The following is a 24,574-nucleotide window of genomic DNA, read 5'->3' on the forward strand; positions in this document are numbered from 1 at the left end:
TCGCAATTTTTGCCAGTCCTGATGTGTGTGTCCAGTTTGGTGAGTTTTTGAAGCATGTTAAGGGGGGTCAAATTACAGGTCAAAGAGGCATAAGTGACTGTTTTTACTAAAATGTTGTTTTGAAGGGGGAATTGCCAACTTCTTTTTGATTTTTGCTGAAGGATGTCAATGTATGAAATCTAGGTCTAAGTGAGACCTACATAGAGGTTTTTGTTTCATGCCTCTAAGACATTCCTACCGGAAGTTACAGGCAGTTTTGTCTGAGTTTTCCTCCTGGGAGCAGTTGTGTCTGTGTTTTCTTCCTAGGGGGCGCTAGAGCGCAATTTAGAGTTTTGGGTTTTTTTTGTTTTTTTTTTATTAGATTGCAATTTTTGCCAGTCCTGATGTGTGTGTCCAGTTTGGTGAGTTTTGAAGCATGTTAAGGGGGTCAAATTACAGGTCAAAGAGGCAAAAGTGACTGTTTTACTATAATGTTGTTTTGAAGGGGGAATTGCCAATTTCCTGTTGATTTTTGCTGAAGGATGTCAATGTATGAAATCTAGGTCTAAGTCAGACCTACATAGAGGTTTTTGTTTCATGTCTCTACGACATTCCTACCGGAAGTTGAAAGCAGTTGTGTCTGTGTTTTTTTCCTAGGGGGCGCTAGAGCGCAATTTGGAGTTTTGGGGTTTGGTTTTTTGACTAAATAGTTTTGTTCGCCAGGGGGTTAAATTAGAGCTCAAAGAGGCGGCGGAATAATAATAATAATAATAATAAAACGCACGAAATACAATAGGGTCCTCTGTCCCAAAGGAACATTGCGGTCCTTAATACAGGACATTTGACAAATTAGGTGCCTTATTTAGGAGGACACTCACAGGTGAGCCCTCCATTTTGATTGATTAGTTAATTGGGACTCGGGAGGCCGTTGGGAGCCACACACGCACTTAAACGCACACAGAACAAAACAAGTCAACCAATAAAAAGAATGACAGGTCATTTTTTTGTGTGTCTTACCTGCTGTTTGTCAAAGTGTTCCCTTTCGGCTCCGAGGCTGGCCTCAGTCCGCCTGGTCTTGACACGCGTCGAGAGGCTCATCCTCCACTTCCGTTAAAGCGAATGCCCACAAAATACAAAAGTAAGATAGCAGAAAAAGCAGAAGATAAATATATATATAAATGCACAGGCTGGCCGCGCGGTGAGCTCCGTCGCCTTCCCTTCCTCAGAGCCGCTGCTGAGACATTCCCAAGCCGCTTCTACGGTGATGGAAGAGCGGCCAAAAAAGCAGGAAATGCAGCCTGGGCACCCTGTGACGTAGCCCGGAAGAGGCTCCTCCTACCTCCATCTATCATGACGTCATCGACCTCCTCAAACCTTACCGTCTCTGGCGAAATTATTGCATGAAATAATGGCAAAGAGTCCAAATTGTTTTATGAGTTTTCAATATTTTCTAGGTCAGTGATTCTCTTTTTTTTTTTTTTTTTTTTTTTTTTTTTACCAAGTACCACACTGCAAAAACTGAAATCTAAGTAAGATGAAATATCTCAAATAAGGGTGATATTTGCTTATTTTCTGTCTGATAAGATAATTCTTCTCACTAAGCAGATTTTATGTTAGAGTGTTTTACTTGTTTTAAGGGTTTTAGTCCTAAATGATCAGCCTGTTGCTGAGATTTGATGACCTATATTGAGTAAAACATGCTTGAAACTAGAATATCAACTGTTGCAAAAGCTGTGTCATCAACACTCACAAGTATAAAACTACTTTTTTAAAGTAATCATTTCTTATTTCAAGCATGAAAAAAAAAATCATGATTTTGACACAATTGTGTCTCATAATTAAAACAGATGACAGCCAAATGGACTTTGCTGTTTTATTTTCAATGAAACAATAGAAAATACGTACTCATATAGTAGTACAGTTGGCACAGTACAGTAAACTGACAGTTAATGTTTAAACATTTAACATGTGACATTTCTTACAATTTTGAACAGAAATAGTTCATGCACATTCAGGTTATTCAAAATTACCAGAGGTGGGTAGAGTAGCCAGAAATTGTACTCAAGTAAGAGTACTGTTACTTTAGAGATTTATTACTCAAGTAAAAGTAAGGAGTAGTCACCCAAATATTTACTTGAGTAAAAGTAAAAAGTATGTTGTGAAAAAACTACTCAAGTACTGAGTAACTGATGAGTAACATATACACACACATATATATATATATATATATATACATATATATATGCACACACACACATATATATATATATATATATATACACACATATATACATACATTGATATATACAGTATATAATTTATATTTATTTATTTTGCCGTTTTTGTTTACATGTTAAAGGTGTTTTAATGAATATACATGCATGTTTAACACATATATATTCCTTTCTTTCATGAAAACAGGAATATAAGTTGGTGTATTACCTGATTCTGATGACTTGCATTGATTGGAATCAGACAGTAGTGATGATAACGTCCACGTTTTCAAATGGAGGAGAAAAAAAGTTCCTCCTTTCTGTCTAATACCACATGAAAGTGGTTGGTTTTTGGCATCTTATTTGTCCAGCTTCCATATTCGTTTTTATACACTTTACAAGAAATACATTGGCGGCAAACTCCGTAGCTTGCTAGCTTGTTTGCGCTGGCTTTCGGAGACTCTTATTTTGAAAGCGCAGGCGCAATGGAGCGGCACTTTTATTGTGAAGACAGGAACTGTGCAGTCAGTCTTTAGGCTTTTGACGGGATGTACGGTTGAAATAAAAAAGGGTATTTTTTCCTTCACACTTTTGATTGATTGATTGGAACTTTTATTAGTAGATTGCACAGTACAGTACATATTCCGTACAATTGACCACTAAATGGTAATACTCGAATACGTTTTTCAACTTGTTTAAGTCAGGTCATGTGACCCCTGGCTCTGTTTGATTGGTCCAACGTCACCAGTGACTGCATCTGATTGGTGGAACGGAGTGAACGTCACCAGTGACTGTATTTGTTGAAACGCAGGCACTTTGAAGGTCTGTCTGACAGACCAAAACAAACAAAGCGTGCATTAACAGATCGATAAAAAATAATAGCGAGTAGCGAGCTCAATGTAGATAAAAGTAGCGGAGTAAAAGTAGCGTTTCTTCTCTATAAATATACTCAAGTAAAAGTAAAAGTATGTTGCATTAAAACTACTCTTAGAAGTACAATTTATCCCAAAAGTTACTCAAGTAGATGTAACGGAGTAATGTAGCGCGTTACTACCCACCTCTGAAAATTACAATAAAAAAATGTTTTGGCCGGGGGCCAGAATGTATATATGCACACAAATTGACTGATGATGTCATGTTATCGATGGAAAAATGCATTTTTAGACCATATGATTTGCCTGAGCGGCTAGGAGACCCCGAGAGTAACAAGCGGTTGCCTTGTTGCCTTTCCATTAAGAACAATAAATTAGTTTTTAGTACAAGTTTGCTGGTTTCAAAAATGTAATGCTGAGCGCATATCATTATGTCAAGATAATGGCACTAGCATTTACTTCATTTAAGAATATTTTTCAACATATTGAGCAAAAAGATCTTTTTTTTCTAACCAAGAAAAGTGCACTTGTTATTAGTGAGAATATACTTATTTTAAGGTATTTTTGGGTTCATTGAGGTTAGCTAATTTTACTTGTTTTGGAAAGTCTCGACAAGCCGAATTTTCTTGTTCTATTGGCAGATAATTTTGCTTTGTTCAAGTAAAATACCACTCATTTTTATATATATATATTTTTTTTTTTAACACTGACTTTTTGCAGTGCACCCCAGAAAACACTCGTCTCTCCAAGTAACACCTAAATGACTAACATTAAAATATAGTAGCGTAGTCTGCCTAAATATTAATTAAAACAAGGCTTTATACCCCGCCTTCCGCCTGAATGCAGTTGATATAGGCTCTAGCACCCCCCGTGACCCCAAAAGGGACATGCAGTAGAAAATGGATGGATGAATGGAAAATACTGTAGCGTTGTCGGCCTAAACATTCATTAAAACAAGGCTTTATTTAACAAGTATATTTAATATTTGTGGCCCTGCGATGAGGTGGCGACTTGTCCAGGGGGAGGGGGGGCACAGGTCCGGTGGCCATGGATGAAGTGCTGGCTGTCCAGAGTCGAGACCCGGGGTGGACCGCTCGCCTGTGCATCGGTTGGGGACGTCTCTGCGCTGCTGACCCGTCTCCGCTGGACTAGACTCTCACTATTATGTTAGATCCACTATGGACTGGACTCTCACTCTTATGCTAGATCCACTATGGACTGGACTCTCACACTATTATGTTAGATCCACTATGGACTGGACTCTCACTATTATGTTAGATCCACTATGGACTGGACTCTCACTATTATGTTAGATCCACTATGGACTGGACTCTCACACTATTATGTTAGATCCACTATGGACTGGACTCTCACTATTATGTTAGATCCACTATGGACTGGACTCTCACAATAGTATGCTAGATCCACTATGGACTGGACACTCACACTATTATGTTAGATCCACTATGGACTGGACTCTCACTATTATGTTAGATCCACTATGGACTGGACTCTCACTATTTTGTTCGATCCACTATGGACTGGACTCTCACTATTATGTTGGATCCACTATGGACTGGACTCTCACACTATTATGTTAGATCCACTATGGACTGGACTCTCACACTATTATGTTAGAGCCACTATGGACTGGACTCTCACTCTTATGTTAGATCCACTATGGACTGGACTCTCACTATTATGTTAGATCCACTATGGACTGGACTCTTACTATTATGTTGGATCCACTATGGACTGGATTCTCACTATTATGTTAGATCCACTATGGACTGGACTTTCACTATTAAGTTAGATCCACTATGTACTGGACTCTCACTATTATGTTAGATCCACTATGGACTGGACTCTCACACTATTATGTTAGATCCACTATGGACTGGACTCTCACTATTATGTTAGATCCACTATGGACTGGACTCTCTCACTATTATGTTAGATCCACTATGGACTGGACTCTCACTATTATGTTAGATCCACTATGGACTGGACTCTCACTATTATGTTAGATCCACTATGGACTGGACTCTCTCACTATTATGTTAGATCCACTATGGACTGGACTCTCACTATTATGTTAAATCCACTATGGACTGGACTCTCACAATATTATGCTAGATCCACTATGGACTGGACTCTCACTATTATGTTAGATCCACTATGGACTGGACTCTCACACTATTATGTTAGATCCACTATGGACTGGACTCTCACTATTATGTTGGATCCACTATGGACTGGACTCTCACTATTATGTTAGATCCACTATGGACTGGACTCTCACTATTATGTTAGATCCACTATGGACTGGACTCTCACACTATTATGTTAGATCCACTATGGACTGGACTCTCACTATTATGTTAGGTCCACTATGGACTGGACTCTCACACTATTATGTTAGATCCACTATGGACTGGACTCTCACTATTATGTTAGATCCACTATGGACTGAACTCTCACACTATTATGTTAGATCCACTATGGACTGGACTCTCACTATTATGTTAGATCCACTATGGACTGGACTCTCACACTATTATGTTAGATCCACTATGGACTGGACTCTCACTATTATGTTAGATCCACTATGGACTGGACTCTTACTATTATGTTGGATCCACTATGGACTGGATTCTCACTATTATGTTAGATCCACAATGGACTGGACTCTCACTCTTATGCTAGATCCACTATGGACTAGACTCTCACTATTATGTTAGATCCACTATGGACTGGACTCTCACTATTATGTTAGATCCACTATGGACTGGACTCTCACACTATTATGCTAGATCCACTATGGACTGGACTCTCACACTATTATGTTAGATCCACTATGGACTGGACTCTCACTATTATGTTAGATCCACTATGGACTGGACTCTCACTATTATGTTAGATCCACTATGGACTGGACTCTCACACTATTATGTTAGATCCACTATGGACTGGACTCTCACATTATTATGCTAGATCCACTATGGACTGGACTCTCACACTATTATGTTAGATCCACTATGGACTGGACTCTCACTATTATGTTAGATCCACTATGGACTGGACTCTCACTATTATGTTAGATCCACTATGGACTGGACTCTCACACTATTATGTTAGATCCACTACGGACTGGACTCTCACACTATTATGTTAGATCCACTATGGACTGGACTCTCACACTATTATGTTAGATCCACTATGGACTGGACTCTCACACTATTATGTTAGAGCCACTATGGACTGAACTCTCACTCTTATGTTAGATCCACTATGGACTGGACTCTCACTATTATGTTAGATCCACTATGGACTGGACTCTCACAATAGTATGCTAGATCCACTATGGACTGGACTCTCACTATTATGTTAGATCCACTATGGACTGGACTCTCACTATTATGTTAGATCCACTATGGACTGGACTCTCACTATTATGTTAGATCCACTATGGACTGGACTCTCACTATTATGTTAGATCCACTACGGACTGGACTCTCACTATTATGTTAGATCCACTATGGACTGGACTCTCACTATTATGTTAGATCCACTATGGACTGGACTCTCACACTATTATGCTAGATCCACTATGGACTGGACTCTCACACTATTATGTTAGATCCACTATGGACTGGACTCTCACTATTATGTTAGATCCACTATGGACTGGACTCTCACACTATTATGTTAGATCCACTATGGACTGGACTCTCACCCACATATGCAGTCCTCTCCAAGGTTTCTCATAGTCATTCACACCGACGTCACACTGGGTTGTGAGTTTTCATGTCGTTGTGGCTTGTGCAGCCCTTTGAGACACTTGTGATTTAGGGCTATATAAATAAATAAACATTGATTGATTGATTGATTGATTGAAAATGCATATGTATGGAAATATTTTTTATTGAATACAAAATCAAAAAATTGTAAACATTGAAATAATCATCTGGTAAACATGCAAATGTTCCAAAGAAAATTCATCCAGACTGAGATGCAGACGTGCTAACCACGAGGCTATCTTGCGGGCTACTGCAAAAAAAATTGTTAGAGCATTTCTCTTTCCTAATGATGCGTCCCCGGTTATCGAGTGAACCAACAACTGTTAACGTGTTGGACTGGAATTTCACGTTACTTTTGAGGCGGGTAGAAACAGCAAGTGCGGCCTGTGGTTTGTGTAGATCAAGGAAGCTCGAGGCCCTGATGGGAGAACAAAACAAAAGTCTAAACTGGCTTTTTCACATATTTTTCACCCACAAAAGAGCAGAGGCGCTGAGTGACAGACAGCTGATTATGACATGGAAATGGAGGACAGCTTGTGTTCGAGCAGTGTTTTTCAACCACCGTGGGAGATGATCTCATTTCACCTATTTGGCTTCAAAATATTTTTTTGCAAACCAGTAAGTATAGTCTGCAAAATAAGTGTTGTTGTTGAGTGTCGGTGCTGTCTAGAGCTCGGCAGAGTAACCGTGTAATACTCTTCCATATCAGTAGGTGGCAGCAGGTAGCTAATTGCTTTGTAGATGTCGGAAACAGCGGGAGGCAGGGTGCAGGTAAAAAAGGTGTCTAATGCTTGAACCAAAAATAAACAAAAGGTGAGTGCCCCTAAGAAAAGGCATTGAAGCTTAGGGAAGACAATGCAGAACAAAACTAAAACTGAACTGGCTACACTGCAAAAAGTCAGTGTTCAAAAACAAGAAAAAAAAAATACAAAAATGAGGGGTATTTTATTTGAACTAAGCAAAATTATCTGCCAATAAAACAAGAAAATTTGGCTTGTCAAGACTTTCCAAAACAAGTCAAATTAGCTAACCTCAATGAACCCCAAAATACCTTAATATAAGTATATTGATCGCTTTGATTTGATTGGCTGGGTGGGTGGTTCCCGTGGCCCTGTGCCTGGGTGGTCCTGCGGCGGCCGATTTGGGTGGGGTGGCCGGGGGCTGGCCTCGCCGCGCTCTCCGGGGGTGGGGGGTGGGCTCGTGGGGGCCCGGTTGCCGGTGGGGCGGGGGCGATCTTCCCGTCCGGTTGCGGGGAGTCTCTGGGTCCCTCGGGCGGGGCGTCTCGCCTTTCTGCCCGTGTGGGGTGTGGTCTCTCGCTGGCTTGGGGTCTGGCTGTCCCCTGCTTTTCTCGTGCCCTGTCCTCTGCCGGGTGCGTCTGTCTGCGGCCTGCTGCTGGCCCTTGTGGGTGGTACGGTGGGTCGGGCTCTGGGGTTCCTGTCGCTGGCCGGCTTGGCTGCGTGGGGGCGGTGGTCCCTGGTTCCCTGGGCACCACGCCTCCTGTTTGTGGGTTGGGCTCTCGGGGGTGATGGGGCCGTGCTCTGGCTCCCACGCACTCTGGGAGTCGATTGTATTGTACATGCAAATTCACATATGCTCACATACATACATAGGTACCTACGCTCCCACATACAATACAGTACATATTTACCTACCTAATGTTCGTACATCCACACGCACATTCAATATACAAACATACACATACTGTACATATACATTCACTGTACAAACACATATACACATTCTGTACATATACATTCATTGTACAAACACATATACACATTCTGTACATATACAAGTACATATGCATACTTACACTCATGCACATAATCACGTTTCATCAAACATATATTAACGTTGTTGCCCTAGGGTAAACTGGGTGTAACACATGGCACACTGACAAAGCTTAACCTATTGTGACTATAACAATCTACAAGGTTAATGTAGGTTGCTTCTCTTTCTCCCCCTCCATTTTTCTGCATTCTTTCGTATCTCAAGTTATCATTACGTATATGTATTGTTGCATTTAAACAACTGTATTGTTGATAATAAAGGTAAATTATTGGTATTGTTCATTATCAATAGCGCTATTTCTATTGGTATTTGTATTGATCCATTTGTAGTGTAATAATGCTCATTGTCATTTCTGTATTATTTTTTGCTAACTGCTTATTTGCTATTACTTTTACCATCATATTTGTACATGTCATATTTGCTGATGTTGCTCTGTTGTTGTTGTTGTTTGCTGTTGTTGTTTTTGTCTCTCTGTCTAATCCCCCTCTTGTCCCCACAATTTCCCCTCTGTCTTCTTTTTTTCTCTCTTTCTATCCCCTCCTGCTCCGGCCCGGCTGCACTAAATGATAATATAAATACATTTAATAAAGTCAAATACAAATAAGGCAACAAGAGAAGTATCCTACACTTCTCTTTTGTAAAGTAAATCTGAACAGCCGACATGGGCATCTACATCAACTATATGATTTGCCTGAGAAGCTGGACAGGACACAAAATAAAAAAAATAAAAAAATAAATAAAAATAAATAAAATAAAATAAAATAAAAAAATAAAATAAGTATATTCTCACTAATAACAAGTGCACTTTTCTTGATAGAAAAAAATTGACCTTTTTGCTCGATATGTTGAAAAATATTCTTAAATTAAGTAAATGCTAGTGCCATTATCTTGACATAATGATATGCGCTCGGCATCATGATTTGTTTTTTCATGCTTGAAGTAAGAAATTATTACTTTAAAAAAGCAGTTTTATACTTGTGAGTGTTGATGACACAGCTTTGCAACACTTGATATTCTAGTTTCAAACATGTTTTACTCAATATAGGTCATCAAATCTCAGCAACAAGCTGTAATATCTTACTGAGATCATTTAGGACCAAAACACTTAAAACAAGTAAAACACTCCAACATAAAATCTGCTTAGTGAGAAGAATGATCTTATCAGACAGAAAATAAGCAAATATCACCCTTATTTGAGATATTTAATCTTACTTAGATTTCAGTTTTTGCAGTGTTGACATTGCACATTTTTTAATATTATTTTTAAAATACAACACACATTTATTGATAGAGGCAGCCACATTTACCGGTCTCCATGCACACGAATAAATGACAAACAATATACTGTACTGCAGTGTTTTTCAACCACTGTGCCGCGGCACACTAGTGTGCCGTGAGATACAGTCTGGTGTGCCGTGGGAGATGATCTAATTTCACCTATTTGGGTTAAAAATATTTTTTTGCAAACCAGTAATTATAGTCTGCAAATGATGTGTTGTTGTTGACTGGTCAGTGCTGTCTCGAGCTCAACAGAGTAACCGTGTAATACTCTTCCATATCAGTAGGTGGCAGTCGGTAGATGTCGGAAACAGCGGGAGGCAGCGTGCAGGTAAAAAGGTATCTAATGCTTAAACCAAAACTAAACAAAAGGTGAGTGCCCCTAAGAAAAGGCATTGAAGCTTAGATAACGCTATGCAGAACGAAACTAAAACTGAACTGGCTACAAAGTAAACAAAAACAGAATGCTGAAGGACAGCAAAGACTTACTGTGGAGCAAAGACGACGTCCACAATGTACATCCGAACATGACATAACAATCAACAATGTCCCCACAAAGAAGAATAAAAACAACTAAAATATTCTTGATTGCTAAAACAAAGTAGATGCGGGAAATATCGCTCAAAGGAAGACATGAAACTGCTACAGGAAAATACCAAAAAAAGAGAAAAAGCCACCAAAATAGGAGCGCAAGACAAGAACTAAAACACTACACACAGGAAAACAGCAGAAAACTCCAAATGTGTCAGGGTGTGATGTGACAGGTGGTGACAGTACACCTACTTTGAGACAAGAGCTATATTGATGCATGCTTGGTTATGGTTTAAAGTCATATCCAACAATTGCGACGACGACTTTTTATTGTCAACTGAGTTTCGTTTTTTTAATGATTTCTGCTGGTGGTGTGCCTCTGCATTTTTTCAACGCAAAAAAATGTGCCTTGGCTCAAAAAAGGTTGAAAAACACTGATGTACTGTATATACTTAGAATGCATTTTCTAAGGACAGCCAGTAGATGGCAGTATGGCATCTGAGAGGTAAAATGCTCTTCATTGTGACCTGACATTGACCAATTATGAGTCAGCCCTTACAATACTGTAGAAAGTAAATATGAGTATACTTTAGAGTAGTACATCTAAATACAGATATACAGGATTCACTGGAAATAAGTCAGTGAATCCCCCCCCCCCCCCCCCCCGGAATCAATTTAATTGGTGCTTGCTCCGCCAAAACAATCTTAACATTGTGCAAGTAACACGCCTTTTAAAAGGAGAATATATATCAGAAACATGATCAAATGTTTATTCTACAAACCCCGTTTCCATATGAGTTGGGAAATTGTGTTAGATGTAAATATAAACGGAATACAATGATTTGCAAATCCTTTTCCACCCATATTCAGTTGAATATGCTACAAAGACAACATATTTGATGTTCAAACTGATAAACCTTTTTTTTTTTGGCAAATAATCATTAACTTCAGAATTTGATGCCAGCAACACGTGACAAAGAAGTTGGGAAAGGTGGCAATAAATACTGATAAAGTTGAGGAACGCTCATCAAACACTTATTTGGAACATCCCACAGGTGTGCAGGCTAATTGGGAACAGGTGGGTGCCATGATTGGGTATAAAAACAGCTTCCCAAAAAATGCTCAGTCTTTCACGAGAAAGGATGGGGCGAGGTGCACCCCTTTGTCCACAACTGCGTGAGCAAATAGTCGAACAGTTTAAGAACAACGTTTCTCAAAGTGCAATTGCAAGAAATTTAGGGATTTCAACATCTACGGTCCATAATATCATCAAAAGGTTCAGAGAATCTGGAGAAATCACTCCACGTAAGCGGCATGGCCGGAAACCAACATTGAATGACCGTGACCTTCGATCCCTCGGCACTGTATCAAAAACCGACATCACTCTCTAAAGGATATCACCACATGGGCTCAGGAACACTTCCGAAAACCACTGTCACTAAATACAGTTTGTCGCTACATCTGTAAGTGCAAGTTAAAGCTCTACTATGCAAAGCGAAAGCCATTTATCAACAACATCCAGAAACGCCGCCGGCTTCTCTGGGCCCGAGATCATCTAAGATGGACTCATGCAAAGTGGAAAAGTGTTCTGTGGTCTGACGAGTCCACATTTCAAATTGTTTTTGGAAATATTCGACATCGTGTCATCCGGACCAAAGGGAAGCGAACCATCCAGACTGTTATCGACGCAAAGTTCAAAAGCCAGCATCTGTGATGGTATGGGGGTGCATTAGTGCCCAAGGCATGGGTAACTTACACATCTGTGAAGGCACCATTAATGCTGAAAGGTACATACAGGTTTTGGAACAACATATGCTGCCATATAAGCGCCGTCTTTTTCATGGACGCCCCTGCTTATTTCAGCAAGACAATGCCAAGCCACATTCAGTACGTGTTACAACAGCGTGGCTTCGTAAAAAAAGAGTGCGGGTACTTTCCTGGTCCGCCTGCAGTCCAGACCTGTCTCCCATCGAATGTGTGGCGCATTATGAAGCCTAAAATACGACAGCGGAGACCCCGGACTGTTGAACGACTGAAGCTCTACATAAAACAAGAATGGGAAAGAATTCCACTTTCAAAGCTTCAACAATTAGTTTCCTCAGTTCCCAATTGTTTATTGAGTGTTGTTAAAAGAAAAGGTGATGTAACACATACTTGCCAACCCTACCGGATTTTCCGGGAGACTCCCGAAATTCAGCACCTCTCCCGAAAACCTCCCGGGACAAATTTTCTCCCGAAAATCTCCAGAAATCCATGCGGACCTGAGTCCGCTTTCCCACGATATAAACAGTGTGCCTGCCCAATCACATTACAACTGTAGAATGATGGAGGGCGAGTTCTTGGTTTCTTATGTGGGTTTATTGTTAGGCAGTTTCATTAACGTCCTCCCAGCGCGGTAACAACACACAACAACAGCAGTCATGTTTTTGTCTACCGTAAAGCAGTTCGTCTGCCGTAAACAGCAATGTTGTGACACTCTTAAACAGGACAATACTGCCATCTATAACATCAATAACATATACAGCTTTTAGAGAGTGCAGTGCACAACTGCGCACACAACAAGGAGACGAAGCAGAAAAACGAGGAAGATACAGCCATGGCGACGCCGACGACGAGTAAGATGAAGAAATACGCTTTGTTGCACCTTTCCTGCCTGAGTCCGGCGATTAGTTGCAAATCTTGCTTTATTGATTGCTTGCACACAGCCAATCAAACACAAAACAAACTAGTCCCGCCCGCACTCACGCTACCGCTCCCTCTCTTCTCTCGCCCACACACTCACTGACGTCACTCACCTCACATGCTCACCTATTAAAGGGCCACACACACACACACACACACATACGCTACTCTCATAACAGCTTGTAAGTTCCAAGCCGCAGCTGCGATTGGACCTGGATAGCCTCCGGGAAGAAGTAGTGTACTACCAAGTGCTTGGCACTGAAGATCTTCCTCAGGAAGCAAAGATTGACCGGTTTTGGGCCATGCTAGGGAGAGATGGAAGATTCCAGACTCTAATGCATTTGATGAAAGCACTTTTGTGCGTGCCACACATCAATGCATCATCAGAGAGGGTGTTCAGCATGGTTAGAAAAATAGTGACAGAGAATAGAACAAGGATGGACAATTCAACCCTTAACCCAACAATGAGTAGATGAGTGTTATGTGCGTGTATATGTGTAAATAAATGAACACTGAAATTCAAGTATTTCTTTTATTTATATATACATATATATATAATTTAAAAAAAATATATATATATATACATAGAGCTAGAATTCACTGAAAGTCAAGTATTTCTTATATATATATATATATATATATATATATATATATATGAAATACTTGACTTGGTGAATTCTAGCTGTAAATATACTCCTCCCCTCTTAATCACGCCCCCGCCCCAACCACGCCCCCCTCCCCACCTCCCTCCCCCCACCTCCCGAAATCGGAGGTCTCAAGGTTGGCAAGTATGATGTAACACAGTGGTGAACATGCCCTTTCCCAACTACTTTGGCACGTGTTGCAGCCATGAAATTCTAAGTTAATTATTATTTGCAAAAAAAAAAATCAAGTTTATGAGTTTGAACATCAAATATGTTGTCTTTGTAGTGCATTCAATTGAATATGGGTTGAAAATGATTTGCAAATCATTGTATTCCGTTTATATTTACAACACACACAATTTCCCAACTCATATGGAAACGGGGTTTGTATAAGTGTGTTAAAATGACATTCATGTTTTCACACAAGTGCAAGTCGAGTCACTGTGGGCTACCATGACTCCAAAAGCAGAAGCGAGGGGCTTCCTGTGCAGGTTGACACCAGAAGACACCCGAGCGCGCTTCTCATTCAGACATTTGCCTCAACAGCAGGCAGGCAGACAAACCTCAAGGTTTGATTTCCTCAAATCTGCAGCGGGCCACCTCAACATGCACTGCAACTTCACGGGGACGCTGCTCGTCAGCGTGCTCCCCGCACTTTTGTCCATCGAGTTCATTTTGGGGGCCCTGAGCAACGGCATGGCCCTGTGGATCTTCTGCTTCCACCTGCGGCCCTGGAAGAGCAGCACGGTGCTGCTCTTCAACCTGGCCGTGGCCGACTTTCTGCTCAACATGATTCTACCCTTCCGCGCCAGCTACTACAGCTCGGGCGTCAAGTGGAGATTCGGGAGAACGCTCTGCAACATCTCGCAGTTCATGCTGGCCCTGAACCGCACGGGCAGCACCCTCTTCCTGATGGCCATCGCCTTGGACCGCTACATCCGAGTGGTGCACCCGCACCACTTCTTTAACTTCCTGAGCCCCTCGAAAGCAATGTGCGGAGCAGCCGCGCTCTGGCTGATCACCGTCTGCATGACCGCCAACGCCTTGACCCTGGAAAATCTCCGCTCGGACTACTGTGAGAGCTTTCTGGTGGAAACCGCGGCCAAGGGGAACCGGCTCTGGCACAAATTCAACTTTCTCTTCTCCTGCTGGGTGCCGCTCCTCGTCATCCTGTTCTGCACCGTCCGCATCATCGTTCAGCTGAGAGGCAGACAGCTGAGTCAGCACGGGAAGATCAAGAAGGCCCTTTGGTTCATCACAGTTGTGGCGGTGGTATTTACCGTTTGCTTCTTGCCTAGCAACATCACACAGCTCATTATATGGATCAAAACCCAAGAGGCCCTCAAGGCCATGTCGGCGCCTGAGGTATGCGTTGCCATGGACAACCTGACCGTGGTCTTCTACATGACCGTCAGCCTCACCTACCTCAACAGTGCCCTGGACCCCATCATCTACTACTTCTCCAGTCCTACCTTCAAGAGCATCTGCAGAAAGTCTCTCCACCTTCCACAGGCTGACACCATCGACAGCACCGAGAGGAGGACCCGAGAGACCGGATCCCACTCGTGCGGTCAGATTTAGAAAGCGAAAGTAAGAATTCTTGAGGTTACAATGTTTGCTTTCTCATAAAATGTTTCATACCATTCTGTCTTGACTTTGGTGAGGGCGGTCTCATTTTTTTCCGCTCCCTCTTTTTCCAGCTTACTCTCTTTGTTTTTGTCTTGTCTGAACTTTTTTGAAGCCTCTTTCTTTGCGCTGTCCTCAAATCTAAACATCAGACATGGAAATGATCAGCTGGACTCTCGACGCAATTGACAAAATCTTTTCGACGAGGAAAAGAGGTTCGGGGGAGCCTGGCTGCCCTGATGGAACCATTGCTGCGGGGTACGTGAGAGATTCCTGGGATAAATGGAGAACCATGTGCCTCTCAGTCCTTTCCATCGAGGACGTGGAAGACATCTACCTATTTGGAACCGTGATCGCGGGGCACCTGCTGATTGGGCTGGGCATTGCTCTGGTGTATCGTCAAATTCGTAAGACGATGGCAGCCACTCAAGGAGCCCAAAGGCTGTTCGTCGCAATGGAAGGTTTGGGCAGGGGCTGTGGGATCACAGACTGTGGCGATTTCTGAACTGAATCGCAAGATGGATCACATCATGGAGAAGCATCTCCTCGCTGAGACGGGAAGTTGCCAGCCGAGTAGAGTTCACAAAAGCTACCAGTGATGAACGCCACCTCCTCCATGGACGTAAACCCTCAGCCCAACGTCTGAAGTCAAGGAGAAGCTTCCTCAGCAATGTCCAGCCCCTAACAACATCTCGGGAAGAAACCAGACTCCAGCTATGGACACAAAGATTAGAGAAAGACCCCCCTCCTATTGACATGGGAATCCCCCCTTTTGAAGATCTTCCCCCCGGGTCAGAAACACCATGGGTCCAGTGGAAGACACTAAACCGCCTGAGAACAGGAACAGGGCGATCAAAAGCTGCTATGGCCAGATGGGGCTACAAAACCGTCCCAACCACCTGCGAATGCGGAGAGGAGGACCACACGATGCAGCACTGCCTTGTCTGTCCTCTGCTACTCAACCAGTGCAGCTTAAAAGATCTCGCAGAGTTCAACAACAATGCAAAAGACTGTGTAAAGAAATGGGAAACTGTCATATAACCACATGCTTCAAAGACACGAAAAGAAGAAGATGGAGAAGCTTGCTGAAAAGGAAAATTGAATTGAATTTGAACGCACCCAGCATGGACGAATAGAACAAACAAGTCATTGTTTTGTCTGCTCGCGGAAAACAAACATCCTAATCTACGATTTGACTCCCTCGAATGGCCTTGACGCTGTGAAAACAGGACCAGGCTGTTCTGAAAAACACCCCCGAGGACACTTCAATGATGGACGCTTTTGACCTCGCTCCCTCCTCAACGACACCTGGAGTCGAACTTTTGCAGATCGGCCTCAGTCTATAAAAAACATTACATCATCACACCCAAGACAATTGAGCACCACACGCACACACGCCCCCTCCCCCAACACACGCCTTCACCACCGCTTGTGGTCGGATGGCAGCGCTTCATAGCAGCGGTCGCCTTCCAGGGCCCCAAATCCCCGCCTCACTGTTGCGAGTTTGTCGTGATTAAATGTAACGTGTTTATGTGCATGGAGGTTTTTTCCCACTCCAGACTAGGCCCCCTTAGGAGCCCAGTCGAGATTGTATTTTTTTACTCATCTTTTTACCTTTTTCCCATCTTTTACGGAGCGCCTTGTGGCGACCCATCAGCGTTCCTGTTCTGTAACCCTGTACACTGTTTGTTTGTCTAATCTTGAACGGGTTTGTGCTGAAAACAAAGTTTCGTTGTACTTGTGCAATGACAATAAAGACCTATCCATCTATCTATCTATCTATGTCAAGGATTAATGTTACCTGCACTTTCGATGTGTTTCTTCCTATGTTGACCATAAGCGGTCTTGTGTTTAGCCAAATTATATTCTGATATTCTTTACATTTGTGTTTATGAAACGTCAAGATATGTTCAGTTGGATATATTTTGCTACAAAATACAGGCCAACACATTTTTCCCATCTAAATGTCCAGATAGCCCAATCATTACTGAATGATTTTACAGGGAAATATTTGTTTTCCTTTTATGTGCAAAAAGTCAAATAAAGTTGGTGGATTTATTTTTAAAAATGTTCTAAATAGTTTCATTTATTAAATTTTTTTTTAAAAATCGACTATTGGCTGTGTGAATATTTTTTGAGTGTCAAGGGCAATTTTTTTTATACACAGTACAGTATATGTTAGAATAATTGTTTCTAAGTTAGAACAAAAAACTTTGTGTTACATTGAGTGCCCGGTGAGAAGCAAAAGCTGTCTTTGAAACCTACCAAGAGTAAGGCTCGTAAAACTCCACTGTGTAGGGGGGAAGCAAGATGAAGGTGTTTCTTTCAAGTATTAGAATCAAACAGAAAGATATTGTTTGACCCAAGGACTATAAAAGCGAAGAGGAAACAGGACCAGAATCCCCTCCAGGCGACCTCTTTTTCAACTGTTTTACGAACGTCTTTTTGAACGGTTTTACTAACCTCTTTTTGAACTCGTTTACGACCTTTTCTTTTGAACTGTTCTGTAACCGAAGGCAACGCTGTTTACGACCCACTTCCCTTTTGGAAAGTCAAATAAAGGAGGAGTCGTACAATCTTTCGCCAGAACGTGCTGAGATACTGTCCAAGGGTACAGCGTACAGGTGACTCTCCTCAATTGAGCCAAATTTAATTCTGTCTCTGTTTAATTCTTTGCTTCTTGTCTTGTTTAATAGATGTCATCAGTGTTTGAACCTGACAGTATACTTATATATTTTTAATCACAGATTGTTTTAATCACAAATGTCTCAAAGGACCGCACAAACCACAACAACATCATCGGATCTGATCCCACATCATATTATTTTATTCTTTGCAATTATATTTTAATTAGGGCTGTCAAAAAATAAGAAGTAACCTCCTGTGATTGACTGCAAAACCTTAACCACGGATGGTTACCTCAAACAAGGTGTGAGTTATATAAATTATGCAAACAAGTAACAGTGGGGGAATTATTTATATGAATAGTACTATAAATATTGTTTTTCATACGAAAGATTGATGAAGGCAGACTCCATTCTGCTCGGTCCTACAGGAAAAACATTTTAAAACTTAAATAATACAAATAAAAAACACAAAGATGTACAGTATGTGCTTAACATCAATAATAATATATCAATAATGTTGTTACCTCGAGGAGGTTTTTTTCATCGTTTTCCTGTGAGATCTTCTCTTTGTTTGGTGTACTCTTGAACCAGCCAGCGAGCGTCGTCCTGACTGAGGAGCAGAGTAAACATCTCATACTGTACCTTTAAGACGGCCACACTTGTAGTTACTGTGCTGACGGTTTTATTACTCCGTGTGAGTTTTTTTGTCATCTCCTTGGTGCTGTATCGTTATTGCAATAAAACTAACTGACTGCACTATCAACACAGAGCATATCTCCATCCATCCATCTTCTTCCGCTTATCCGAGGTCGGGTCGCGGGGGCAGCAGCTTAAGCAGGGAAGCCCAGACTTCCCTCTCCCCAGCCACTTCCTCCAGCTCCTCCCGGGGGATCCCGAGGCGTTCCCAGGCCAGCCGGGAGAGATAGTCTTCCCAACGTGTCCTGGATCTTCCCCGTGGCCTCCTACCGGTCGGACGTGCCCGAAACCCCTCTCTAGGGAGACGTTCGGGTGGCATCCTGACCAGATGCCCGAACCACCTCATCTGGCTCCTCTCCATGTGGAGGAGCAGCGGCTTTACTTTGCGCTCCTCCCGGAAAAGTGCACTTTATATGTTTTAAACTTGAATATTAAGAGTTGAGTTGGAATTTCACAAGAAAAAGGTCACAATTTCACAAGAAACATTTTGGCAGTATTATAATAAAAGTCAAAATTTCACTCAACGCAAGTCAAAATTTTACAAGAAAAACTGAACATTTGTGCAATGTTATGATAAAAGTTGGAATTTTACTCGATAACAGTCGCAATTTCACAGGAAAAGCTTAAAATGTTGCCAACTTTATGAAGAATGTTATTTTACTCGACAAAAGTCACAATTTTATAAGAAAACTTTTGCCCTATTTTATAATAAAAATATAAAAAAGCTTGTTGTGAAAAATGAGTTGGAATTTCACAAGAAAAAGGTCACAATTTCACAAGAAAAATTTAGGATTTTGGCAGTATTATAATAAAAGTTATAATTTCACTAAACGCAAGTCAAAATTTTACAAGACAAACTGAACATTTGTGCAATGTTATGATAAAAGTTGGAATTTTACTCGATAACAGTCGCAATTTCACAGGAAAAGCTTAAAATGTTGCCAACTTTATGAAGAATGTTATTTTACTCGACAAAAAGCTTGTTGTGAAAAATGAGTTGGAATTTCTCAAGAAAAAGGTCACAATTTCACAAGAAAAACTTAGAATTTTGGCAGTATTATAATAAAAGTCGTAATTTCACTCAACGCAAGTCAAAATCTTACAAGAAAAACTGAACATTTGTGCAATGTTATGATCAAAGTTGGAATTTTACTCGATAACAGTCGCAATTTCACAAGAAAAGCTTAAAATGTTGGCAACTTTATGAAGTTATTTTACTCGACAAGTAACAATTTTATAAGAAAACTTTTTGCCTATATTATAACAAAAATATAAAAAAGTTTGTTGTGAAAAATGAGTTGGAATTTCCCAAGAAAAAGGTCACAATTTCACAAGAAAAACGTAGAATTTTGGCAGTATTATAATAAAAGTCGTAATTTCATTTAACGCAAGTCAAAATTTGTGATCAAAGTTGGAATTTTACTCGATAACAGTCGCAATTTCACAAGAAAAGCTTAAAATGTTGCCAACTTTATGAAGAGTGTTATTTTACTCGACAAGTCACAATTTTATAAGAAAACTTACTGCCTATAGTATTAATAAAAATATAAAAAAGCTTGTTGTGAAAAATGAGTTGGAATTTCCCAAGAAAAAGGTCACAATTTCACAAGAAAAACTTAGAATTTTGGCAGTATTATAATAAAAGTCGTAATTTCACTCAACGCAAGTCAAAATTTTACAAGAAAAACTGAACATTTGTGCAATGTTATAATAAAAGTTGGAATTTTACTCGATAACAGTCGCAATTTCACAGGAAAAGCTTAAAATGTTGCCAACTTTATGAAGAATGTTATTTTACTCGACAAAAGTCACAATTTTATAAGAAAACTTTTTGCCTATATTATAACAAAAATATAAAAAAGTTTGTTGTGAAAAATGAGTTGGAATTTCCCAAGAAAAAGGTCACAATTTCACAAGAAAAACTTAGAATTTTGGCAGTATTATAATAAAAGTCGTAATTTCACTCAACGCAAGTCAAAATTTTACAAGAAAAACTGAACATTTGTGTAATGTTATGATCAAAGTTGGAATTCTACTCGATAACAGTCGCAATTTCACAGGAAACGCTTAAAATGTTGCCAACTTTATGAAGAATGTTATTTTACTCGACAAAAGTCACAATTTTATGAGAAAACTTTTGCCCTATTTTATAATAAAAATATAAAAAAGCTTGTTGTGAAAAATGAGTTGGAATTTCACAAGAAAAAGGTCACAATTTCACAAGAAAAATTTAGAATTTTGGCAGTATTATAATAAAAGTTATAATTTCACTAAACGCAAGTCAAAATTTTACAAGACAAACTGAACATTTGTGCAATGTTATGATAAAAGTTGGAATTTTACTCGATAACAGTCGCAATTTCACAGGAAAAGCTTAAAATGTTGCCAACTTTATGAAGTTATTTTACTCGACAAGTCACAATTTTATAAGAAAACTTATTGCCTATATTATTAATAAAAATATAAAAAAGCTTGTTGTGAAAAATGAGTTGGAATTTCTCAAGAAAAAGGTCTGGTTAAATAAATTAGCCTTTATTTAACCAGGTCTCCCTTGGAAAAGAGATCTTTGATCTCAATGGGATTTTACCTGGTTAAATAAAGGCTAATAATAAAATGTTGGCAACTTTATGAAGTTATTTTACTCGACAAGTCACAATTTTATAAGAAAACTTTTTGCCTATATTATAACAAAAATATAAAAAAGTTTGCTGTGAAAAATTAGTTGGAATTTCCCAAGAAAAAGGTCACAATTTCACAAGAAAAACTTAGAATTTTGGCAGTATTATAATAAAAGTCGTAATTTCACTCAACGCAAGTCAAAATCTTACAAAAAAAACTGAACATTTGTGCAATGTTATGATAAAAGTTGGAATTTTACTCGATAACAGTCGCAATTTCACAAGAAAAGCTTAAAATGTTGCCAACTTTATGAAGAGTGTTATTTTACTCGACAAAAGTCACAATTTTATAAGAAAACTTTTGCCCTATATTATAATAAAAATATAAAAGTTTGTTGTGAAAAATGAGTTGGAATTTCACAAGAAAAAGTTCACAATTTCACAAGAAAAACTTTGAATTTTGGCAGTATTATAATAAAAGGCGTAATTTCACTCAACGCAAGTCAAAATCTTACAAGAAAAACTGAACATTTGTGCAATGTTATGATAAAAGTTGGAATTTTACTCAATAACAGTCGCAATTTCACAAGAAAAGCTTAAAATGTTGCCAACTTTATGAAGAGTGTTATTTTACTCGACAAGTCACAATTTTATAAGAAAACTTATTGCCTATCTTATTAATAAAAATATAAAAAAGCTTGTTGTGAAAAATGAGTTGGAATTTCCCAAGAAAAAGGTCACAATTTCACAAGAAAAACTTAGAATTTTGGCAGTATTATAATAAAAGTCGTAATTTCACTCAACGCAAGTCAAAATCTTACAAAAAAAACTGAACATTTGTGCAATGTTATGATCAAAGTTGGAATTTTACTCGATAACAGTCGCAATTTCACAGGAAAAGCTTAAAATGTTGCCAACTTTATGAAGTTATTTTACTCGACAAGTCACAATTTTATAAGAAAACTTATTGCCTATATTATTAATACAAATATAAAAAAGCTTGTTGTGAAAAATGAGTTGGAATTTCCCAAGAAAAAGGTCACAATTTCACAAGAAAAACTTAGAATTTTGGCAGTATTATAATAAAAGTCGTAATTTCACTCAACGCAAGTCAAAATCTTACAAAAAAAACTGAACATTTGTGCAATGTTATGATAAAAGTTGGAATTTTACTCGATAACAGTCGCAATTTCACAAGAAAAGCTTAAAATGTTGCCAACTTTATGAAGAGTGTTATTTTACTCGACAAAAGTCACAATTTTATAAGAAAACTTTTGCCCTATATTATAATAAAAATATAAAAGTTTGTTGTGAAAAATGAGTTGGAATTTCACAAGAAAAAGTTCACAATTTCACAAGAAAAACTTTGAATTTTGGCAGTATTATAATAAAAGGCGTAATTTCACTCAACGCAAGTCAAAATCTTACAAGAAAAACTGAACATTTGTGCAATGTTATGATAAAAGTTGGAATTTTACTCAATAACAGTCGCAATTTCACAAGAAAAGCTTAAAATGTTGCCAACTTTATGAAGAGTGTTATTTTACTCGACAAGTCACAATTTTATAAGAAAACTTATTGCCTATCTTATTAATAAAAATATAAAAAAGCTTGTTGTGAAAAATGAGTTGGAATTTCCCAAGAAAAAGGTCACAATTTCACAAGAAAAACTTAGAATTTTGGCAGTATTATAATAAAAGTCGTAATTTCACTCAACGCAAGTCAAAATCTTACAAAAAAAACTGAACATTTGTGCAATGTTATGATCAAAGTTGGAATTTTACTCGATAACAGTCGCAATTTCACAGGACAAGCTTAAAATGTTGCCAACTTTATAAAGAATGTTATTTTACTCGACAAAAGTCACAATTTTATAAGAAAAATGTTGACCTATTTTATAATAAAAATATAAAAAAGCTTGTTTTGAAAGATGAGTTGGAATTTCACAAGAAAAAGGTCACAATTTCACAAGAAAAACTTAGAATTTTGGCAGTATTATAATAAAAGTCGTAATTTCACTCAACGCAAGTCAAAATCTTACAAAAAAAACTGAACATTTGTGCAATGTTATGATAAAAGTTGGAATTTTACTCGATAACAGTCGCAATTTCACAGGAAAAGCTTAAAATGTTGCCAACTTTATGAAGAATGTTATTTTACTCGACAAAAGTCACAATTTTTAAGAAAACGTTTGCCCTATTTTATAATAAAAATATAAAAAAAGCTTGTTTTGAAAAATGAGTTGGAATTTCCCAAGAAAAAGGTCACAATTTCACAAGAAAAACTTAGAATTTTGGCAGTATTATAATAAAAGTCGTAATTTCACTCAACGGAAGTCAAAATCTTACAAGAAAAACTGAACATTTGTGCAATGTTATGATAAAAGTTGGAATTTTACTCGATAACAGTCGCAATTTCACAGGAAAAGCTTAAAATGTTGCCAACTTTATGAAGAATGTTATTTTACTCGACAAAAGTCACAATTTTTAAGAAAACGTTTGCCTTATTTTATAATAAAAATATAAAAAAAGCTTGTTTTGAAAAATGAGTTGGAATTTCCCAAGAAAAAGGTCACAATTTCACAAGAAAAACTTAGAATTTTGGCAGTATTATAATAAAAGTCGTAATTTCACTCAACGCAAGTCAAAATCTTACAAGAAAAACTGAACATTTGTGCAATGTTATGATAAAAGTTGGAATTTTACTCGATAACAGTCGCAATTTCACAGGAAAAGCTTAAAATGTTGCCAACTTTATGAAGTTATTTTACTCGACAAGTCACAATTTTATAAGAAAACTTATTGCCTATATTATTAATACAAATATAAAAAAGCTTGTTGTGAAAAATGAGTTGGAATTTCCCAAGAAAAAGGTCACAATTTCACAAGAAAAACTTAGAATTTTGGCAGTATTATAATAAAAGTCGTAATTTCACTCAACGCAAGTCAAAATCTTACAAGAAAAACTGAACATTTGTGCAATGTTATGATAAAAGTTGGAATTTTACTCGATAACAGTCGCAATTTCACAGGAAAAGCTTAAAATGTTGCCAACTTTATGAAGAATGTTATTTTACTCGACAAAAGTCACAATTTTTAAGAAAACGTTTGCCCTATTTTATAATAAAAATATAAAAAAAGCTTGTTTTGAAAAATGAGTCGGAATTTCCCAAGAAAAAGGTCACAATTTCACAAGAAAAACTTCGAATTTTGGCAGT

General features: G+C 38.7%; 3 protein-coding genes across 4 annotated transcripts in view; 1 reads left to right on the top strand and 2 right to left on the bottom strand.

Moving 5' to 3' along the window:
* hip1rb (huntingtin interacting protein 1 related b) overlaps positions 1 to 1,290 on the bottom strand; it is an 84,121-nt gene extending 82,831 nt beyond the window's left edge. The window contains exon 1 of the mRNA XM_061932945.1: positions 997 to 1,290. Within this exon, the coding sequence (XP_061788929.1) occupies positions 997 to 1,077 (81 nt within the window). The 5' untranslated portion in view covers positions 1,078 to 1,290. The remainder of the gene's footprint in view (positions 1 to 996) is intronic.
* Positions 1,291 to 7,037: 5,747 nt separating this feature from the next.
* The window catches only part of kntc1 (kinetochore associated 1), a 124,268-nt gene continuing 106,731 nt past the window's right edge, over positions 7,038 to 24,574 (bottom strand). The window contains exons 60-61 of one of the 2 annotated variants that reach the window (XM_061932964.1): positions 18,568 to 18,653; positions 7,038 to 7,282 (exon numbers count right to left, since the gene is read on the bottom strand). In XM_061932964.1, coding sequence (XP_061788948.1) covers positions 18,584 to 18,653 — 70 coding nt within the window. In that variant the 3' untranslated portion in view covers positions 7,038 to 7,282; positions 18,568 to 18,583. Of the gene's footprint in view, positions 7,283 to 18,222; positions 18,466 to 18,567; positions 18,654 to 24,574 lie in introns of those variants that run through there. The other variant, XM_061932956.1, reaches the window with a different exon arrangement.
* Positions 14,340 to 17,389, top strand: LOC133575402 (hydroxycarboxylic acid receptor 2-like). Its single transcript, XM_061928118.1, has one exon. It carries the CDS (start codon positions 14,397 to 14,399, stop codon positions 15,369 to 15,371), a length of 975 nt encoding a protein of 324 aa, XP_061784102.1. The 5' UTR covers positions 14,340 to 14,396; the 3' UTR covers positions 15,372 to 17,389.

This window comes from Nerophis lumbriciformis, linkage group LG03 (genome assembly GCF_033978685.3).
Source record: "Nerophis lumbriciformis linkage group LG03, RoL_Nlum_v2.1, whole genome shotgun sequence".
Lineage (NCBI taxonomy): Eukaryota > Metazoa > Chordata > Actinopteri > Syngnathiformes > Syngnathidae > Nerophis > Nerophis lumbriciformis.